We start from the raw sequence: 22448 nt of genomic DNA, 5'->3' as shown, positions 1-22448 counted from the left end.
CTAGATAATAGTGCTTTCTGACACAGGGTAGTGGAAATCTGGGATTATCTCTCCAAAGATTTAGAAGGGACCTGAGGGGCAACCTTTCACACAGAGGGTGATTTTGGAATGAAATGTCAAAGGAAGTGGGAGAGATGGGTACAATTGCAACACTTAAAAGACATTTACAGGTGGGAAAGGTTGGGAGGAATATGGCCAAACACAGGCAAATGAGACAAGTCTAGTTTGGAATGCCTGGTCAACATGGAGCATTAGACTGAAGTGTCTGTTTCTGTGCTGTATGACTCTATGACTCTATAAATGACTGCGCGGTCTGTTGAGAATTTTAAGTTGGAGATTGGCAGACATTTATCTGGTGAGAGCATTAAGGACGTAGATCCAAGACTGGTAAATGGAGTTAAGTATGGAGTAGCCATGATCTAGTTGAATGCTACAAATTGTTCTTTCGTTCTTTTTTATTCTCAATGTCAATATGATTTTCAGCGTAGCTCTTCCAGTAAAGCTCACGTTGCCTAGGTTACTAGAATTCTGCTACTCAACGCTTTTGATGAATTGTCTGGAACAGTTCAAATGCTCCTGCAAGGATTGCGACCAGATTTTCTTGGGATCGGGTTTCTGCTCAGGGGCACCTGTGTTTTTGGTAAGATCCTTGTGATAAGAATCAAAGTGCCTATGACACTGAACGCAAGGCAATGTTTCAAATTGCCAAAAGCAAAGAATTGGGTATGCTGAAAATCCGATGTATGAACAGGAAATGTCGGGACTGGAAAACGCAGGTCATAGAGTCATAGAGATTTACAGCAGACCCTTTGGTCCAACCCGTCCATGCTGACCAGATATCCTAACCTAATCTAGTCCCATTTGCAAGCACTTGGCCCATATCCCTCCAAAGCCGCCTTATTCATATATCCATCCAAATGCATTTTAAATGTTGTAATTGTACCAGCCTCCACCACTTCCTCTGGCAGCTCATTCCATACACAGACCACCCTCTGCATGAAAAAGTTGCCCATTAGGTCCCTTTTAAATGTTTCCCCTCTCACCCTAAACCAATGTCCTCTAGTTCTGGTCTCCTCCACCCCAGGGAAAAGACTGAGTCTATTTATCCTATCCGTGCCCCTCATGTTTTTTAAACCTCTTTAAGGTCTATGAGCTCTCAAATGTCCAGTTCTCTCTTTCCCCTGGAAATTGCCCTTTTTCAACAGTTGTAAAGTACTGATGGGGCAGAAACAGGCCATAAGCCCATCAGCTATGTTGGAGTGGAAGTAGGCCATTCAACTCTGTCAAGTCAGCTCTGCCATTCAATGCGATCACACCTGAATCTGATAATCCTCACCTCGATTTTCCTGCCTTTCCTCCACAACCCTTGATTCTCTTACTGATTTAAAAATGTGTCTATCTCAACCTTGAACATACTTAGTTAAAAATCACACAACACCAAGTTGTAGTCCAATAGATTTATTTGCTCCGAAAGCTAGTGTTTCCAAGTAAACCTGTTGAACTATAACCTGGTGTTTGTGTGATGTTTAACTTTGTCCACCCCAGTCCAACACCGGCTTTTCCAAACCTTGAATATACTTACCAGCCCTGTGCAGATAAGAATTTCATGGATTCACCACCACTTGAGAGAAGAAATTCTTCCTCATCTCTGTCTTAAATGTATGACCTCATATTCTGAGATGATATCCTCTGATCCTACACTCTATGACAATCTTTTGTATCTCCCCTGTCAAGTCCCTTATATACTTCAATAAGACTGCCTCTCATTCTTTTGAATTTCAGTGAGTATATGCCCATTCTAGTGAACCTGCCCTCTATACTTGGTCCCTCTGTACCTGGGATCAGCTTAGTGAACTTTTTCTGGACTGTTCCCAATGCCAGTATATCTTTCTTTAGATAAAAGGCCCGAAACTATTCACAGTATTCTAGCTGTGCCCATTCAGTTCTGATGCTACATGGACTGTGTGCTTAATCTCTTCTTATGAGACAACCAATGGAGTATTAGATACTCCTGCAGCTGAAGAATTGGTAAATTAATACCCTACTTCATTCCCTATGTCATAATTTAGGCCAAATACCTTTCTGTTTCCACCGAGAAACAAATTGAGCAATGTGATCCCGAAACACTAAGCAAAATTCAGAAATCCCAATGAATTCAAATAACTTTAATGTGAATAATGCACAGGGGAAGATGTGGAAATGAAGACACCAGCCTGTAGATACACAAAGCTGGGTTACATTCCCTTTGCTATAGCAGGAAACAATATTAGTGAAGGCTTAATAATGAATCAGACTCAGGAGCTAAACATTCCTAAATTTTACTACCAACAATTGTGTCATTTCTTTTATGTACTTCTATGAGTTCTGGGTCTTTCAGTATCCACTGAAGCTCTGTATTGCAACTGCAGCCTGCAGTTCTACTTTTGCATAAATTCAATGCTACATGAAATTCTAATTCCAAATGGATTTTATTTTGGAGAATTATAAAGAAAATATAGCTTGCACCTCTGAAATATCTTGTACAACCTCGGGACATTTCAATGTGCCTCCCAGCTCATGAAATGCTTCGAAGGCAGTGACCCTCTTGTGGAGTGGCACTTTTGTACATGCAAGTTCAAGAGTATCATGGACCAGACCAGGTTCCTCACAATGTATTAAGAAGGTAGCCTAGACCCTACTTTTTCTTACCTTTAGAGGTAATTGTCAGTGCTGTGTTCCAGATACAATTCGATTGGTCAAACGACTCGACATTAAGCAAACTACAATTTATTCAAATACTTTGGTCAAAATACCACAATAGACAGAAGAATTTGCACTGACTTAACTCTACTGGAAAACTTAACAAAATAATAGATACAGTAACTATTATTAATTAACTTATAATATAGTAACATCCATAAACATACCCTTAGGAAAAAGGCACGTTCCGAAAAACAGATTATCTCACATGCAGTTCCCCAATCCAGGAGGAAAGAACATCAAAAAACAATTGCGTGTGAGAGAGAGAGTGTGTAGCAGCCAGGAGAGATTCACTGCTTTTCAGAGCTGCTGAGACCCCAGAAACAACTGCTGACAGCTAACTGAAATTCCTGGATCTGTGAGAGCTTGACCACACCTGCTCAGGATGTTTCTATTATTCTACTTTTTAATTAAAAAAAAGACGCAAGGTTTTGCAAGTTGTCTATCTTCTCATAGATTACTGAGGACCTGTCCCCCAATCCCTCTCTAAAAGAAACCAGGACAAAACACACCTCTTAAAGCGATAGCATCATCACAACAGCAATGTCCAGTCAATGACCACATGTAATCTATTTTCGAGTGATGTTGGCTGAAGGATAGATCTTGGCCCAGTCACTGAGGAGAACTTCCACTGTTCTTCTTTGAAGTAATTCCACAGGCTATTTTACATCCACTCAAGAGGTCAGATGTGGCCTCAGTTTAATATCTCATCTGAAAGGTGGAGCTACTCTGCCAATGCACAAAACATACTTGGCTAGTTCTGTTCTCAAGTCTCCAGAGTAAGACTTGCTAACCATCAGACTCTGAGCTGGGAGTGTTAACCACTGAACCGCATGTGAAACTATACCCATGTGGTTATTAGAAGCTAGTGGTGGTTTGACAGAGTCAGCAGATTCTCAAATTGAAACTGATGGCTTCAGCGCTGAGGTTTCAGCTCGAAACTGTGAAGTGATGTGCCTGTGGACAATAATTTTTAGTTTCATCAGTGTGGGATAGATGTGAGTGGAGAGAGGCAAAACCAGCACTGGAAACTTACTGAGATGGTCTTAAACCTTTTTTCTCCAGCCACCTGAATAGACAAAAGTGCGGACTGCAGAAAAAAGCTGGGAAAAGGTTCAAGATCATTGCAGACAAGCCATTTGCGAACCAATGTCACAAACTTGTATTTATTCGATTAATGAGATGTGGGTGTCACTGGCTAGGCCACTATTTATTGCCATCCCTAACTGCCCTGGAGAAGGTGCCTCCATCTTGAACTGAAGCAGTCTTTGTGAAGTAAGTGCTTTTAGCATTATTACAGAGGGCAAGTCAGGAGTTTAACCCAGCATGTCCCACTCACATTGTTTTGGTAATGGCCTGGACCAGGCCAGACCCCCTCAAAACATTTCAAGGAAGTAGCCCAGAGCCTAACTTTGCTAATTATTTTAAGCAGGTGTAAAGTGGATATTCTGGGAGAGATGCAGCTGGTCAAACCATGTAGTTTTAAACAAAACAGAATTTATTTGTAAGATTACCAAATGAAAGACAAACAAAAGAGAACAGAATGCAGAATGACTTAACCTGTCTGAAAAGCCAACAAGTTATCCCAACTTAATGATAAGGTTCCAAATGCTTGCAACAGTCCCCAGAAACACCCCTTGCAAAAAAGATAAAATCAAACACAGGGTGTTACAGTAGAGATGTCAGAGAGAGGGATGATCAGCATGGGCCTGCTTTTTTGCATCTAGCTGCTTCACCACTGACTGACTATTTTCAGTGGACAGCCAGACTGCTCAAACCAAACCAGAGAAAGGCTGAGCTGGGAGAACTGGCCTCTGCCCTTTCATTGTACAAATGTTTTTCATAAAAACTTGAAAGCATTCTCAAGTAGTTAAACCAAGAATTTTTTCAGAATCGCTGCTTTTACGATCTCTTTGAAAGAAAAAGCCAAAGACAGTTACAGGAGCCACCACATGACAGTAAGTAGTTGAGAGTGGGTGGTGTTTGTGTTACCTTTCCTTTTTGGTCCTCTTGTTGCAAAATCAAGGTTTTAGGGACACACTGAGGGTGAAGAGAAGAGTAAGACAAGTTTATAGCTATCAGAAATGAGGGGAGCAGATGATTCCTATAACATTTTACTAGATTTACCAAATTGGCAGTGTGGACACTGACTGGCTCCTTCAACCCTTCCTCAGTTTCTTTGGCAACTCACTGATGTCAACCATCGCTACCTTTTTGTACAAAAGGATGTGTGTTCACCATTCATATCAATAGATGACTATTGGTTGGTGGTGACTGGCCAGCACAGAGTTACAGTAACACAGAAAGTGATCATGTGACCCATTGAGTGTAGACCAGCAATCCAATCAGTCCCCTTCCCCTGCACTATCCCTCCAGCCTTGTACATTTGGTTCCCTTTGTGTCACCCATGTCCTTTTGAAATGACTGACTGTCTCCACTTCCCCCTCTGCCTTAAAGATTCACGATTCAATGGCAGACAAACTTGTATTTATTCAGCTCATGGGGTGTGGATGTCACTGGCTAGGCCAGGTGCCAGGTCATTATCACTCCCTGTGTAAAATATCAAATCTGCCTCACATCCCCCTGCTCCCCAACATCTCACCCAAAGACTTCAACCTGTGTCCCCTAGTGCTTACACCATCAGCGAATGGGAATCAGCGCTTTCCCCACGATTTTTTTTTCTCCTTCTACGCAGACCTCTGAGATGCATGGCAGTGACTTCCAGAACCGGAATACTGTGATCGCCATTGGCATGCCAATCACTGTGGGTGGAAAGCCCGAGTGCCTACCAGCACAGAGCTGAGAGGGAACATTGTTGGGAATAGCTCATTACTCTGTCAGCCCAAACTAAACCTGTCATCAGCTTGCATCTCTCTATTGAAGAGCCCCTTAACCTCATTGGCTTAGTGGAGAACGTGGCCAGTTTCCTCAAGCTGACCTTGAAAACCCTTCATCCCTGGCACTGATTGTGGTAAATCACCTCAAAGGAGAGGCTCTCAAGGAGCCTCACGTCCTTCCTAAAGTGTGCTGCCCAGCTCTGGATGCAAACCCTGCTTGTGACCCATCCAGAGCTTCGTGAAGGTTTAGCTCCCTGTTTTTGTGCCTCTTATCGTATACGTAAAACCCAGGAGTCCCTGTGTTTTGCTGCCTGTCTCCCTCTATCAGTACGCCCTGCCCACACTTCAAAGATTTGGATATATTGTGGCTCTCGTGCCCCTCTACGCCTGCACATGCTTCAGAATTCTGTCATGAAATCTGTATTGCCTTTCTCTTCCCTTTCTGCAAAGATGTATCACCTCACAATTCCCTGCTTAATGACATTAGATCCTGCTTTGCTCGCCAGCTAGATTAAACCAGCCAATCTCTCACCACCCTGCAATTTTAACTTGGAACTGATAAAACTGTAACTTGTCATTGTCCCAGAGAGACCATCCAATTTAAGTAACACTTGCACAAAGGATTGTATGACATTTATGGAAGAGGAATAGGCCATTTGGCCCACTGAGTCTAAGCCAGTGTTTATGCTGCATAAAAGTCTGTCGTGGCTTGAACTATCTAGTTTGGAATTGGAATTGTCGACTTTCGGCTGAAGGAATAGCTGCAATCAATCCTTTTAAAAATGATGAAGCATGTTTCCTGACAAATTGTCATCGCAGTTTATTATTGGAAAGCTCACCAGCTTTATACATTCAGCAATCCCAGACAACCCTGCTGCTTGAAAGTTATACTGTTTATATTCCCAAAAATTTATCCTCTCATTATCACTTCGAGCTACGGAATTTTTCACTCCTCAGAAACAGTCATGATTATTCATGTAAATAGCACACTGCCTGACAGCCAGCTTTTACAAATCTCTGTGTTATCCAGCTGGTTACTACATACAGCAGCACAGTGCTGTCAAGAGGACCGAAACCTACTTAGAGTCTGGCAATTAACAATATTCTGCTCTCAAGCACAGCTCTCTGCCGAGCATTCACATCTTCAAGACATCCCTGTGCACTTTACAGCAAATTAAATTCTTTTGAAGGGTAGTCACTGTTGTAATGTAAGAAAGGCAGGGATCATTTGGACCAAATGGCCTGGTTCTGTGCTGTAATTGCAACATAAAACGGGCAACACGGTGGCTCAGTGGTTACCCTGAGACTCAGGTTCAATTCCAGCCTCAGGCAACCGTCTATGCGGAGTTTGCGCGTTTTCCGGATATTCCGGTTTCCTCTGGCAGTCCAAATAAGTGTAGGCTAGCTTTCCCATGGCTAATGTGGATTAGCCACGGGAAATGCAGGGTTGCAGAAATAGGGTAGGGGGGTGGGTCAGGGTTGGATGCTCTCTGGAGGGTCAGTGTGGACTCGATGGGCTGAGTAGTCTGCTTCCGCACTGGAGGGATTCTATAATAACAAGAATAAAATGGCAGTGGGAAAAATGCAGCAATCAGTTTGTCCATAACAAGCTCCAATGAATAATAAAGTGGTTAATCAGTGATGTCAGTTGATATGTCAGGAGAGTACACCTTTACTCTTTATTGAAAGGTGTCACTGGATACTTTTCAAAGAGAAGGCACAGATGCTAGAAACCTGGAGAAACTCTGCAGTTCTGGCAGCATCAGAACAGAGTTAATGTTCTGACGCCGGAGAGACTTCTTTCAGAACTGAAAGTCATTAGGAAAGGAGTTTTCCCTTCTGAAGAAGAGTCATCCTGGACTCGAAATGTTAACTGTTTTTCTCTCTCTCTCTCTACAAATGTTGCCAGACCTGATGAGTTTCTCCAGCAATGAGTACCAACTACGTTAGGTCTAATGAACCTATTGATTCCCCTGTTGATTAAGAATCCATCCATCTCCGCCTTATACATACACAAGGACTCTTTCCCCCCTAGCTCTCCAGGGCAAGGAGTTCCAAAGACTCATAACCCTCTGACAGAAGAAATAGCTCTTCTTCCCAGTCTTAAATCGGCACACCTTAATTCTGAGAAAGTGCCCTCCAATGAAAGGGAAACATCCCTCAATAGCTATCCTTTAAAAGCCCCTTCAGAATGCTGTGTGTTTCAATGAGATTACCTCTCATTCTTCTCAATTCCAATAAACATTCCTAACCTCTTTAGCCTTTGTTCATAAAACAATCCCTCCATCCCAGGGATTATCCCAGTGAACCTACTCTGGTGGAGCATCTACAAAGGGAGCTTTTGTGTACACGTGGGGATTGAGATTTCGAAAGGAAAGTGACTACTATAAAGAAGAGTAAGACAATAAACACATGAATAAGACTAGGCAGGAGAAGCCTGTTGTAATAACTTATATCGCACAATATTGCACCGCCCCACCCAAAGCCAGGAAGAGTCTGGATAAAAAGTTGGGAATGAAATTCTAAGAGATTCTTCTCTGACCATTCCCTTCACTTCAGCTTCCCCCATTCCCATGGTCATTTCCATAGTCTGGGTGATTCTATGCAGTGATTTCTAGCCTGGGCCCAGTCTGAAGCATGTCCAGACCAAACCTGAAGTGATAACCTGGCCACGTCGGTCCAGTTATCTCCTTCCTATTTTTAAAAATAAATCTCTATAAGGTCACCCCTCTGCCTCTGACTCTCCAGGGAAACCAGCCCCAGTCTATTCAGGCACTCCCTAAAGCTCAAATCCTCCAATTCTGGCAACATCCTTGTGAATCTTTTCTGAACCCTTTCAAATTTCACAACATCTATCCAATAGGAAGGACACGAGAATATACAAAGTCTTTTCCCTGGGGTGGGGGTGTCCAGAACTAGAGGGTATAGGTTTAGGCTGAGAGAGGAAAGATGTGAAAGAGACCTAAGGAGCAATATTTTCACGCAGAGGGTGGTACGTGTATGGAATGAGCTGCCAGAGGATGTGGTGGAGGCTAGTACAATTGCAACATTTAAAAGGCATCTGGATAGGTATATGAATTGGAGAGATATAGGCTGGGTGCTGGCACGTGGGACTAGATTGGGTTAGGATATCTGGTCGGCATGGATAAGTTGGACCGAAGGGTCTGTTTCAGTTCTGTACATCTCTATGACTCTATGATGCTGGCTTTACCTGAAGACTGCACTTATCTTTGTAATCTCTGCCCCACGGTTTGGCAATAACCATTTGCAACATTTAGCTTAGATTTCTTTGTCCTCCATTTAAAAACAAAAATTTAACCATTTAGTGACATTTTATGATAAGAATTGGCATCTCAAATGGGAATTACCAGACTAAATGGGCAGCACGGTGGTTCAGTGGTGAGCACTGCTGCCTCACATCACCAGCGTCCCAGGCTCGATTCCAGCCTCGGGTAACTGTCTGTTTGCACATTCTCCCCGGGTCTACGTGGGTTTCCTTCAGGTGCTCCGGTTTCCTCCCACAGTCCAAAGATGTGCAGATTAGGGTGGATTGGCCATGCTAAATTGCCCACAGTGTTCAGGGATGTGTAAGTTCAGTGCATTAGTTGAGGGTAAATGTAGGGGAATGGGTTTGGGTGGGTTACTCTTCGGAGGGTCGGTGTGGACTTGTTGGGCCAAATGGCCAGTTTCCACACTGTGGGGATTCTATTAAATAAATGGGCATGTTAACTGAGAGAACCAATAAATGAACTACAATTTTTAATGAATTCATTCACGGGATGTTGCCTTCATTGACTATACTATATTTAGTGCTAATCCCTGATTGTCCAGATTGGAATCACATGTAGGCCAGACCAGGTAAAGATGGCAGATTTCCTTCCCTAAAGGTCATTAGTAAACCAGGGTTTGCCTGACAATTGACAGTGCTTATATGGTCACCATTAGACTAGCTTCTTAATTCTATTTTTTCACTGAATTCGAATTCAATTAACACAGTGGGATTTGAACTCCTGTCCTTTTATTGAGGAGCCCTGTGGGCTGGGTCTTATTCAGTGTAATACTCATTGGAAAGGCTGTGGAGTGCTGGGGGACAGGAATTCTCAGCCATCTGCATACGAAGGTACAATATCTATTTAACTATTAAGTTCACTTTTTTGTGCCTATTCAATCGCAGCTTGGCATCACGTATTCGTATTTTTTTTTATTATTCAGTCACAGGATGAAAGCATCATTGGCTAGGTCGAGCTTTTACTGCCCATCACTGGTTGTGCAGAGGTCAATTACAGTTAAAAGACATAGAGCCATGGAGCCAAAGTGATGTAGACCACAGAATCAGACTGCTCGGTCCAACTCGTCCATGCTGACCAGATATCCTAAATTAATCTAGTTCCATCTGCAAGCATTTGGCCCAAATCCCTCTAAGCCCTTCCTATTCATATACCCATCCAGATGCCTTTTAAATATTGAATTGTACCAGCCTCCACCACTTCCTTTGGCCTCTGGCAGCTTTCCATACATGTACCACCCACTGCATGAAAAAGTTGACCCTGAGGTCCCTTTTATATCTTTCCCCTCTCACCCTAAACCTAGCCCTCTAGTTCTGGTCTCCCCTAACCCAGGGAAAAGACCTTGTCTATATCCCCTATCCATGCCCCTCATGACTTTATAAAACTCTATAAGGTCACCCCTCAGCCTCCGACACGCCAGGGAAAACAGCCCCAGTCTATTCAGCCTCATCCAATAGCTCAAACCCTCCAACCCTGGCAACATCCTCGTAAATCCTTTCTGAATCTTTCAAGGTTAACAACATCCTTCCTGTAGCAAAGACACCAGAATTGAATGCAGTGCTCCCAACAGTGGCTTAACCAATGTCAACCACATTGCTGTGGGTCTGGAGTCACGTGTAGGCCAGACCAGGTAAAGATGGCCGTTTCCTTCCCGAAAGGACATTAGTGAACCAGGTAGGTTTTAGTTGACAATGGCTCCATGGTCGCATTAGACTCTTAATTCAGAATTTTCAATCTGCCATGGTGGGATTCAAACCCCAGAACATTAATAATTTAGCAATAATGTCACTAGGTCAGTGTCTCCCCCAATTATTTTGTCACCTCCTACTCTTTCAGTTTGTAATTCTGCTTGTTATTATAGACCTTGTTCCTTTAACTGTGGTCTGCAGTTAAAACTTTTACAAAAAGCTGTTCATGCCATTTTAGTCCTTGATTATCTTGCGAGACAGGTATCCTTTGTGAATGCTGAATGCTTATTTTTATACAGAGAAATTAAATGTGAGGAGGAGTATTTTACAACAGTACATCACAACATAAGTACTGCTGTCATGAAACATCAAGAAAGTCTCAGTAATTTATAATGTCACTGAGGTAGTGAAATATGTCAGTTTGCATGACACTATAAAGTATTTTACAAGTCCAACTTGACTATTACAGAGTCAGGCACTGACACACAGACTTTTAGAGTTTGCTTTTGTACATAATGAGCTTTGTTTTGGCTTCGTCTAGCTTCCCATCCAGATCCTTATTAAACTGAAATAGTCCGTACCAGCCAGCTGACTAGATCTATCTTGACAACAGAGCAATTGGAACTAGCTGAGTGAGCTCCATGGTCAGCATGGGCCAGTTTTGGGCCAAATGGCTTGTCTCCATGCTCTATGAATCTATGAGAGGGAATTTCCATCAATGATTCATTATTACATGGGAGTAACTGGAGATGTCCATCGTGTTTTCACACCTTGCATCTGAATTTGAATCAATTCCTGATTGGTAGAATGAGAGTACAAAAGGAGACATTTTTGCATAAGAATAGCAACTTATCCTATCTCTTGGATGGACCAAAGACCTGTTTCGTTGATGCTGGTTGAAGGATAAATATTACTCAAGACATTGGGAGTACATTCATGTTAGTTGAATAATGCTGTAGTACCGGTTCTATTCACCTGTATGTGTGGATACAAGATCAGTTCCACACCTCATCTGAAAAATGGCACCTACAATAAAACAGTGCTCTTGTTAATGGCACTGCTGTTCTGGAATGGGGCTTGAACCCACAGCCTTCTGCTTCAGAGGTCTCAATACTGCATCTGAAAAGAACACACTGTTGATTCAGGATAGAAATTGTGGTGATTGAAAATTACTTTGTGCACATTCAATTCTGCTCTCCCTGATATACAAAGATGTTGTTAAACTTGAAAGGGTTCAGAAAAGATTTACGATGATGTTGCCAGGGTTAGAAAGTTTGAGATATGGGGAAAGTCACAGAGTGACAAAGTTATACAGCATGAAAACAGACCCTTTAGTCTAACACATCTGCACCAACTAGACATCCCAATCTGATTTAGTCCCATTTGCCAGCATTTGGCCCATTTGCCTCTAAACCCTTCCTATTCATATACCCATCCAGATGCCTTTTAAATGTTGTAATTGTATCAGCCTCCACCACTTCCTCTGACAGTTCATTCCATACACACACCACCCTCTGCATGGAAACATTAACCCTCAGCTCCATTTTAAATCCTTCTCCCTCACCTTAAACCTATTACCCAACAGTTTACACACCGGGCACCTTCACAATCTGTTCCTTACTCTCACTCCCCTCTCTGTCTACAACATAAAAAACAGCATTTTCCAGCCTCTTTCAGTTCTGAACCAAAGTCAGATCAGACTCTAGATGTTAACTCTTTCACTCTCCACACAACTTTCCTGATCTGCTCACTTCGTCCAGCACATACTGGATGGACAACATTACCCATATGCCTTTCAAGTCCCACGTTTGCGTAGTGAGGGCCGGCAGCTTGGTATCTGAGAGAGGGCCCAGTCCACAAGGCCTGATGGGAGTTGTAGTTCTTACAAGCATGCATGCGCTCCACAGCAGGTGGTGGCCAGGCTAATTAGGCTGGGGCTGTTTTCCCTGGAGCAGCGGAGGTTGAGCGATGACCTTACAGATGTTAATAAAATCGTGAGGGGCATAGATAGGGTAAATAGTCAAGGTCTTTTCACCAGGGCAGAGGAGTCCAAACAAGAGGGCATAAGTTTAAGGTGAGAGGGGAAAGATTGAAAAGGGACCTAAGGGACAAGTTTTTCACACAGAGGAAGTGGTGGAGGCTGGTGCATTTACAGAATTTAAAAGGCATAAAGGGATATGGGCCAAATTCTGGTAAATGGGAGTAAATTTATGTAGGATATCTGGTCTGCATGGACGAGTTAAACCGAACAGTCTGATTCCGTGCGCTGCATCTCTATGACTCCCTGTCTTTTAATTGCAATTGCCCTCTACACAATCAGTGATGGGCAGTAAAAAGCTAGATTAATTTAGGATATTTGGTCGGCATGGACCGAAGGGTCTGCTTCCGTGCCTGTACAACCGTTGTGATGTTATGACTTCGTCCAGTTGAGGCTACCATGCACACATTCCAGCAGAGAGAGTCTGTTAGGAAGGATAATAAAGGATCCATGTTTAATAGCTCTTGCAGTTCTAATGCGAAATGTCTCTGGCTAAATATATCCTGTTTCTGTGACAAGAAGCAAACAGAAATTACAATGGATGTTGCGTGACTGAGACGCGGATTATCATTATCCGAGGTTTCGTAGCTGGTCTGTATTGAATTTACTTTATCTCACCCCAGAGTAAAATAATTTGCCTCACTTCAGTTTGATAGGGCTGTGAGAAGCCACAGATTCAATAACTCCAACAGGAAAGAAGAGAGCATTCTGAGAATTGAATCAAGCTTCACTGTGATGCTATGATTACCTCATACTCAATGGTATAAAAGTGAAGTACTACTGATGGTGGAGATCTGAAACACAAAATCAAACATGCTGGAGAAACTCAGTGACTCTGTTTTAAGTCCAGTATGACTCCTACTTTGAACTAAAGTGGGCTGGGACAGTTCTGGGTGTCATGCTATGGGAGGATCGAGGGGAACAGACGATGACAGTGCCAGAGTGAAAGGCAAAGGGAGAGCTACAGATAGTAGAGAGGAAATATACAAATCTAATGGCAGAAAGTAGGTTGGCTCTGCTAAGAGCAAATTAATGCAAAGACATTGGTGGCTGGAGAGGAGTAAGGACGGTTGCAAATTACAGTGGAGAGCAGTGTTTGTGCTTTCAGGCCGTTGAAATCAATGCTGAGTGCTGAAATCTGTAGAGTGCTTCTCCTTCAGCTTATGTTGGGCTTCACTGGAACACTGCAGTGGCCCAGTACAGAGTATAAATCTGAGAGCAATATGGTAGATTGAAACGGAAAGCAATTGGAAGATTGAGATCCCACTCAGTGCCTAGGCTGACATAATTCTTCGAGGAGGTGACCAAGCATGTGGATGAGGGTAGAGCAGTGGATGTAGTGTACATGGATTTTAGTAAGGCATTTGATAAGGTTCCCCATGGTAGGCTTATGCGGAAAGTCAGGAGGCATGGGATAGAGGGAAATTTGGCCAATTGGATAGAAAACTGGCTAACCGGTCGAAGTCAGAGAGTGGTGGTAGATGGTAAATATTCAGCATGGAGTCCAGTTACAAGTGGAGTTCCGCAGGGATCAGTTCTGGGTCCTCTGCTGTTTGTAATTTTTATTAATGACTTAGAGGAGGGAGTCGAAGGGTGGGTCAGTAAATTTGCAGATGATACAAAGATAGGTGGAGTTGTGGACAGTGAGGAGGGCTGTTGTCGGCTGCAGAGGGACTTAGATATGATGCAGAGCTGGGCTGAGGAGTGGCAGATGGAGTTCAACCCTGCCAAGTGTGAGGTTGTCCATTTTGGAAGAACAAATAAGAATGCGGAATACAGGGTTAATGGTAGGGTTCTTGGTCAGGTGGAGGAACAGAGGGATCTTGGGGTCTATGTACATAGATCTTTGAAGGTTGCCACTCAGGTGGATAGAGTTTGTAAAAGGCCTATGGAGTATTATCGTTCATTAGCAGAGGGATTGAATTCAAGAGTCGTGAAGTGATGTTGCAGCTGTACAGGACTTTGGTTAGGCCACATTTGGAGTACTGTGTGCAGTTCTGGTCGCCTCACTTTAGGAAAGATGTGGAAGCTTTGGAGAGGGTGCAGAGAAGATTTACCAGGATGTTGCCTGGAATGGAGAGTAGGTCGTACGAGGATAGGTTGAGAGTTCTCGGCCTTTTCTCGTTGGAACGGCGAAGGATGAGGGGTGACTTGATCGAGGTTTATAAGATGATCAGAGGAATAGATAGAGTAGACAGTCAGAAACTTTTTCCCCGGGTACAACAGAGTGTTACAAGGGGACATAAATTTAAGGTGAAGGGTGGAAGGTATAGGGGAGATGTCAGGGGTGGGTTCTTTACCCAGAGAGTGGTGGGGGCATAGAATGCGCTGCCCGAGGGAGTGGTAGAGTCAGATTCATTGGCGACCTTTAAGCGGCATTTGGATAGGTACATGGATGGGTGCTTAATCTAGGATAGAAGTTCGGCACAACATCGTGGGCCGAAGGGCCTGTTCTGTGCTGTATTGTTCTATGTTCTATGTTCTATATGGAGAATGGTCATTGGACATTAATGGTGCTGGCACATGTGAGTCATTGTAAGATCGAAAGATATTGTAGGCTCTAAGTCCTGAACCTGCAGACTGAGAATGCTGAGCAACCTTTCTATATTCCTATCATTCTCTGTCTTTTGTTCAAACTCCAGTTCAGAATATCTGTGTCCACCTCATAAAGGAAAGGTCAATGTCTATCATATTTAGCTGAAAGTGGTGAAGTTTCTCTTTTTTTTGTCCTTCCTCACAGGTTTTAAGGGAGAAAGAGACCATTGGAAAAGTGGGCGGTCGGTTTGTATAAAAACACATGAGAGTGGCAAAAAGGAAATTGAATCTTTTGACGCTGCAATCCTGCTCATCCGAAACCCGTATAAAGCACTAATGGCTGAATTTAACCGGAAATATGGAGGACATGTTGGCTTTGCATCTGAAGCTCACTGGCGGGGGAAAGGTATGATCTACAATCTTATCTTCTCGCTGCTCCAAAGACCATGGAAAGCCATCCATGGAGAGGATTGGTGTACTGACCTCAACTCATGATTCCATACACTGGATAAAGCCAAGAGGAGGTTGAAAACCTATAGTGTAGGACCATCACCAAAGATAATCTTGCATTTACACACTTGCCCCACATCTCGAAGTGTAGTGAATGAAGCACTTTCACATGTAGTCACTAGAGGAACATAGGAAACTTGGTGGTCGGTTTTGCAAATAGCAAGTTCCCACAGACAACAGAATGAACCTGACCTGATAATCTGTTGTTATGATGTTGATTGAAGGATAAATAGTGGTCAGTATTCAGGGGATAACTCCCTTGCTGTTCTTCAAGATATTGTCATGGGATCTGCTGCCTTCTCCTGAGCAGGTAGATGGGGTCTAAGCCCCACCCAAAATGGGGGACCATCAGCCGGGCAGTACTCCTACAGTCCTGCACTGAAGTGCCATCCTTCAACTCATACCCTAGAGGAGCTGAAGCTGAAATGGTAAGATTAAAAGAGAATAACTTGCAAATTACAATGGAGGGCAGTGTTTGTGCTTTCAGGCTGTTATACACAACCTTTAACCACAATTGAACCTCCCAGGGCCTTCACAGAGGCATAATCAAACAAAGTTTAACATTGAACCACGTAAGACAGTATTGGTTCCCATGATGAAGGTTTTAAAGAGCAGGAGGTGATAAAGATAAAAAGCTGGAGAGGTTTAAGAAGAGATTTATCAGAGCTGAGGGGCTAGGTAGTAAAGGAATAGCATCCACTAATAGAACAATGAAAACTTGGAGTTGCACAAGAGGCCAGATCATTTGAGCATCTCCAGAGGGTTCTGGTGCTGGAGGAAGTTACAGAAACAGGGAGGAGTTAGGCCAAGAGGGATTTAAAAAATCACAGTGCCACAAGACTGGGAGTCATGGTAAGTGAGTAAGAAACTGAGAACAGGAGGTCCAGTCTGAAGATTGAAGATTCAGTGAAGTCTTGGGTCAGCATTGTGGCTGATCCCCATGAGATAGGAAGTGATAAGCTTCTGTTTCCCTCTGTGGTAAATCAGTGTAACTCTCTCAGCAGTCACTCAATATTTATTGATTTCATATTTCACTTGTTACTGCAATGGAGAATGACACCAAAAGATTAAGTTAAAAATCGCACTGATTAAAAGTGGGATGTCAGTCTTCTTGTTGTTTCAAACACAGAGCTCTACAAATAACTGCAACTGGTCAATTGTGAGTTCTTTGTTGAAGGTGTGTGTGTGTGTGTGTGTGTGTGTCCTTACGGCCATCAGGATAAAATTGGAATATATTTGGTGTCATTGCAATTGTGTCCTGGCTCAATGTGTCAGTATTCATCAGCAGGCTTTAGAGTGCTCCTGTGTATTATTAACATTTTTGGACTACCCCGCTGTAAAGGTAGATTTTATATGTTGTTGATCACAGGTCAACATTCTTCATTTCTTACAATAATTTCTAATTCTAATTCGTCCCCAGAAGTTTGAAGCTCTAGAGCAGTAACCCATTTCTGTCTCTGCCTGTTTATCAGGATTTCATACAGGGATGCGTGAGGTGACGTGAGTTTTCAGGACACAATCCTAACTGAACGCTGCATTCCCTTGTTGCCAATTTCTCTCCTCATCTCAGCCGCCATTTCAGATTGAGCTACATCGCTCCCACTGGGACTGTGCCTCTGACCTCAAGCTGGGATTCTGACCTCGCAGCTTTCTCCATCACAACTGATACAACTGGAGTGTCTTGTGGTGAAACTTGGAAATGGTTTCATTCTCATTCATGAAACTAGCCTTTATTTGCAGATTTATTAGTTAAACTGAAATTCCACCAGCTGCTGCGCTAAGATTTGAACCTTTGGCCCCAGAACGTTAAGACAAAATAAACAAAGAATTGAGGATGCTGGAAATCTGAAGCACACACAAACTGGAATTGCTGGAGAAACTCAACAAGTCTGACATCATCCTTGGAAGAAGGAGACAGAGTTGATGCTTTGAGAACAGTGACCCTTCTTCAAAATGTGGACTGTCTCTGGCTAGGCCAATATTTAATACCCATCCCTAATTACTGAGGGAGCATTTAACAATCAACCCTTTTGATGCGGCTCTGGCATGTGGGCCAGACCCGGTAAAGATGGCAGATTTTCTTCTCCAAAGTGCATTGGTGAATTAGATGGATTTTTTTCTCAATAATATTTTTCATTAGACTCTTAATTCCAGATTTTGTTTTCTTTCTAACATAAATTCCACATTCTGCTATGACAAGGTTTGAATTCAGGTCCCCAGACCAAACCTAAGTGTCTAATCAAAAGTCTAGCAATTACAGCTTTGAGGCCATTGGCCAATGCCATCTTGCAATCAGAATTCAAAGAGAGGAAGACTCTTAATTTTTCATATTGTTTGGATGTTGCAACATGCTTTTGAAGCACATTTGAAGAGTAATCACTATCACAGTATTGAGAAGATGGCAGCCAGTTTATACACACTAACCTCACACAAGCAGTAACGTAGTGATTAGATAATCTGTTCATTAGCAAAGTTAGTTGAGGGATCACTTGCTAGGACCATTGTGGGGCAGCTGAGACTCCAGGAGTTCACTCTGAGCCTGTATTGATGTGGAGGCCAGACTGGGGTAAGAACAACAGATTTCCTTCCCTCATATTTACCACTACCAAATCACCCACAGTTCGAAATAAGAGAATAATTTACAAACATAGCCTATCAGGGGCAGTGCAATGACAACAAAATTGAGGGAAAATTAGGGAAAGAGAAAGGGAACTAAATTAAAGCAGATTTGGGGGACTCGAAAGACATTGAGAATGTTAATGGACACCATGTCCTCCCTCTCCAAGGACATCCGGGCATGAACATAACCATGGAAGGAAGACAGACAATTGACAGATATGATCCCCTCTACAGACCGCTGCTTGGACCTGTTAATAGTGCCAGAAGGAGGTCCCAGGTGAAATTTTAGCACAATCAGCAATTATTGAGATTAGCTTTATGTTTCTTGACTTTCAATAATATGGTTAAATTTGAATCCTCCCAGTTGCTATAATGGGATTTGAACGCACATCCCCAGGGACATTGTCTTCCAGGGCCTCTGAACTATTAACCCAGGGAGATTACCATTATGTCACCATTGACTCCCCATTGAAATGGACAACAGTCGTATCAGATCCCACATCAGCGTTCAGTTCAGAGTTTGTATTGGTCAGGTAAATTGGAGCAGATTCTGTTGCTAGGCTTCTGTGGAATATTGAGCCCAGACCCACAAAAGATATTTGTCATGGTACATTGCATTGTCCACCAGGGTTTCATAAGCTGGAAGTCTGAAATCATAGGCATGTAGTGGACAAATGATCACTGGGAAAGAAGTAAACTGTCGCTTAGACCTTTGACCTTTGTTGTTCCCTTTATGTCATGACATTAACACAATAACACTGTGATCTCACAAGCTGACACCCAACATTTAATGTCAATGAAATGCAGCTAGCGTGGACATTCTTGTATCTCAGGTAGAAATCAGTGCCTAGGTCATAAGCTTTTGCTTAAGTTTCATTTTCACCATAAAAGCATTTTCAATTATTGACTCTGGTGTTTCCATGGAGTTAGTACATGTTAAAGTCATTGTTACACACGACTGCCAAATCCTGTTTCTTTTTAATATGAAACAATTGACCACAGTACACATTTTCTCTACTTGGAGGAATAGCTAGGATGTGCATGTGTCCAAGCGAGTATTCCCTCAAACATCAAAGTAACATCAAAGCAAAATATTGCAGATGCTGGAAGTCTGAAATAAAAATTGAAAATGTTGGAGAAGCTCAGCAGGTGTGGCAGCATCTGTGGAGAGAGATAAACTGAGTTTATGTTACAGACTGAGATAACCTTTCATCCGAGATGAAGGAAGATGGTGCCATTAAGTATATTTACTGGCAGGTACTTGAGACATTTAGGAATATTTCAATATGTTAAATGCTCCAGCAAGTTTGGAAGCTAATTTGCATTCACTTAACAAGAAAAATTTGGAAAGGAGTGGAATTTTAGATTCAAAACATAAATGATCTGTGGAAATAGCTACACAGGAAACTGCATTAATAAAGTGATAATATACAAAGTAAACTTAAGGCATCTATACCAGATGGTCCTGCTCTGTGGTTCCATCACTGTAAACTCCACGTGTTACATAAAGTTCAGCATTTATGCCTTCAGTCCTGATGGAGGGTTTTCTTAGCCGGAGACATTAACTCGCTTTCTCTCTCCAGACATGCTGCCTAAACTGTTGAGTGTTACCATTACTTGTTCATTTCCTTTCCCTTTAGTCTTGTACAGATAGATGGTGTGGTGGTTCAGTGGATAGCACTGCTGCCTCACAGCATCAAGGACCCAGGCTTGATCCCACCCTTGGGTGACCGTCTGTGTGGAATTTGCACGTTCTCCTTGGGTTACCTCCATGTGCTTCAGTTTGCTCCCACAGTCCAAAGAAGTGTAAGTTAGGTGGATTGATCTTGCTAATTTGCCCATAATGTCCAGGGATGTGTAGGCTAGGTGAATTGGCCATGGGAATTGCAGGGTTACAGGGATGCAGTGGGTCTGGGTGGGACGCTCGTCACAGGGTGAAGTAGACTTGATGGGCTGAATGAAGGAGGAGAAAGTGAGGACTGCAGATGCTGGAGATCAGAGCTTAAAAATGTGTTGCTGGAAAAGCGCAGCAGGTCAGACAGCATCAAAGGAGCATGCCGAAACGTCGATTCTCCTTCTCCTTTGATGCTGCCTGACCTTGATGGGCTGAATGGCCTGCTTTTAACTGTAGGGATTCTACGATTATGGCGGGGCAGTACAGCACAAGGGAACAAAACAGCCACACACCAGCTATCTTCCCTTTAAAATGCTGCTGCGAAACTCCGTATAGACAGGAGACTGGAGACAATGGCTGGTTGATCTGGGGACTGTCCAGTGAAGATGGAGGAAATAACAATGTTCTGATAATGGTTCAGTGGACTCGAACCGTTAACTTGGCTTTCTCTCTTCACAGACTGAGTTTCCCCAGCTATTTCTGTTTCAGGTTTCCTAGCATCTGCAGTTCTTAGCTTTATTGTTGTGGTGGGAGTAGGCCATTCAGCCCCTCAAGCCTACTCAGCCATTCAGTGAGATTATGGCCAATCCGATTCAGTCAGGTTTGGTTGGAAGGATGGCTCTTTGTGATCCATTGATGTCTCCAATGATACTGTCACCATGTGGTGCAGATTAGGTGAGGCAGGAAAGATCCCAAGATCAGCATGTCCTAATTTTATGGATTTTCACTGAGGAATGAATGGAATGGTACAATTGGACAATTCTACCTCCTTACATGTTTCCCTGCTGTATGACTCTAAGTGAACCCTTATGTAATAATGAGCCCTTGGCTGGTCTTCAGATAGGGATTGCCTGCTCTCTTATAACAATCCAATAAGGCATCTAGATGCAACCTTGAAGAATGAATATTTAATTAAGGTTGTGTAAGGATTCTTACAAAGAGGCATAGGGTCAAACCTGTGGAACTGTGCTCCAAGTTGAGTACAGGTCTGTAGCTGTGTGGCATACAAGGGCTCACTGTTACTCCATTGCTACTGCTTCTGGCTCTGAGTCAGCAGGCCCCACTCCTGGAGTTGATAGACAGGGCTGAAGCCGTCGGGATACAGTCACCATTTTCCTATCTTTGCTTCAGGAGTTTGACACCACGTGATGCACTCTGAACCACGGAGAATCTACCAGCTTCACCATTTCGGCAGACACCTTCAACAACTTCTAAAGATGTGCAAACGAGGTGAATTAGCCATGTTAAATTGTCCATAGTATTAGGTGCATTAGTCGGGGTAAATATATGTTAGGGAAAAGGGTCTGGGTGGATTACTCTTCGGAGGGTCGGTGTGGTCTTGTTGAGCTGAAGGGCCTGTTCCCATACTGTAGGGATTCTAATTCTAATTCTGAAAACTTCAACTTGATCATCTCAAAGTCTTCTCTTGTTCCACTCGTTTGTTGCCTTCAGCCTTTTCCCTTGGCAATTGTGCAAAACCCAGAACCCAGGGATGTCTGAAGAACCTCAGTGAGCATATAGTGGGCTATTTTATTTTGAGACAGAGGTAATATGTACAAAATATACTTGTCACCTCCCAGAGCGTGCATGGAATTGTGAGGAGCTCAAAATGATTAAGGTTGTTTCCACTGCCAAATAAAAGAGAAATATGCCCTGGGGTTCCCCTCCCTTGTTAGATTCAGATTCTTTGTCCTGATTTATTTCTAAATGATCTTGCAGAAATGAAGACTTAATTGCTACAATTCCCAGGACCCCAGTGCTGCTGTGAGAAATTGCCTCCATCTAACTGTGCTTTCCTCTTTCCCAATGCACCACAGCTCTGTCCTAATGACCCCAGTTTCAATGTTGTTCAGACCAAGTCAGTTGGTTGATGATAAGCCACTATTTAGGGGTATCAATTGACCTCTTGCTAATTAATAAGACCATTTAAAAAAAAGCACAATTAGGTTGGATGGTCCTTCAAGCCTGCTCCATAGTTCATTAGAATCAAGGCTGATCCTCTCTGTCAACTCCACTTTTCCGCTCTCTTTTCCCGTAACCCTGTGATTCTGTTCTTGTGCAAGAATCTAATTCATCTCAGCCTGGAGAATTCTCAATCACTGAGTCTCCACTGTTCTCTGGCTTGATGGATTTCAAAGACCATCTGAGTGAATAACTTTATCCTCAGAGGAACGTTAAAGATCCGACCCTTTATCCTGGAGCTATGGACTGTGCACTGCAGCAGTTCAAGAAGGCAGCTCACCACCTTCTCAAGGGGCAACTAGGGACAGGCAATAAAAACTGGCTCAGTCAGCAACGCCC

General features: G+C 43.0%; 1 protein-coding gene across 8 annotated transcripts in view; it reads left to right on the top strand.

The window, feature by feature from the left end:
* Positions 1 to 22448, top strand: part of wscd2 (WSC domain containing 2) — a 593216-nt gene that overhangs the window by 532335 nt on the left and 38433 nt on the right. For all 8 annotated transcript variants that reach the window (XM_072587825.1, XM_072587824.1, XM_072587821.1 and 5 more), the window contains one exon: positions 15330 to 15530. In XM_072587825.1, coding sequence (XP_072443926.1) covers positions 15330 to 15530 — 201 coding nt within the window. The remainder of the gene's footprint in view (positions 1 to 15329; positions 15531 to 22448) is intronic.

This window comes from Chiloscyllium punctatum, chromosome 17 (assembly GCF_047496795.1).
Source record: "Chiloscyllium punctatum isolate Juve2018m chromosome 17, sChiPun1.3, whole genome shotgun sequence".
Lineage (NCBI taxonomy): Eukaryota > Metazoa > Chordata > Chondrichthyes > Orectolobiformes > Hemiscylliidae > Chiloscyllium > Chiloscyllium punctatum.
This window is presented reverse-complemented; position numbering and strand designations above follow the sequence as displayed.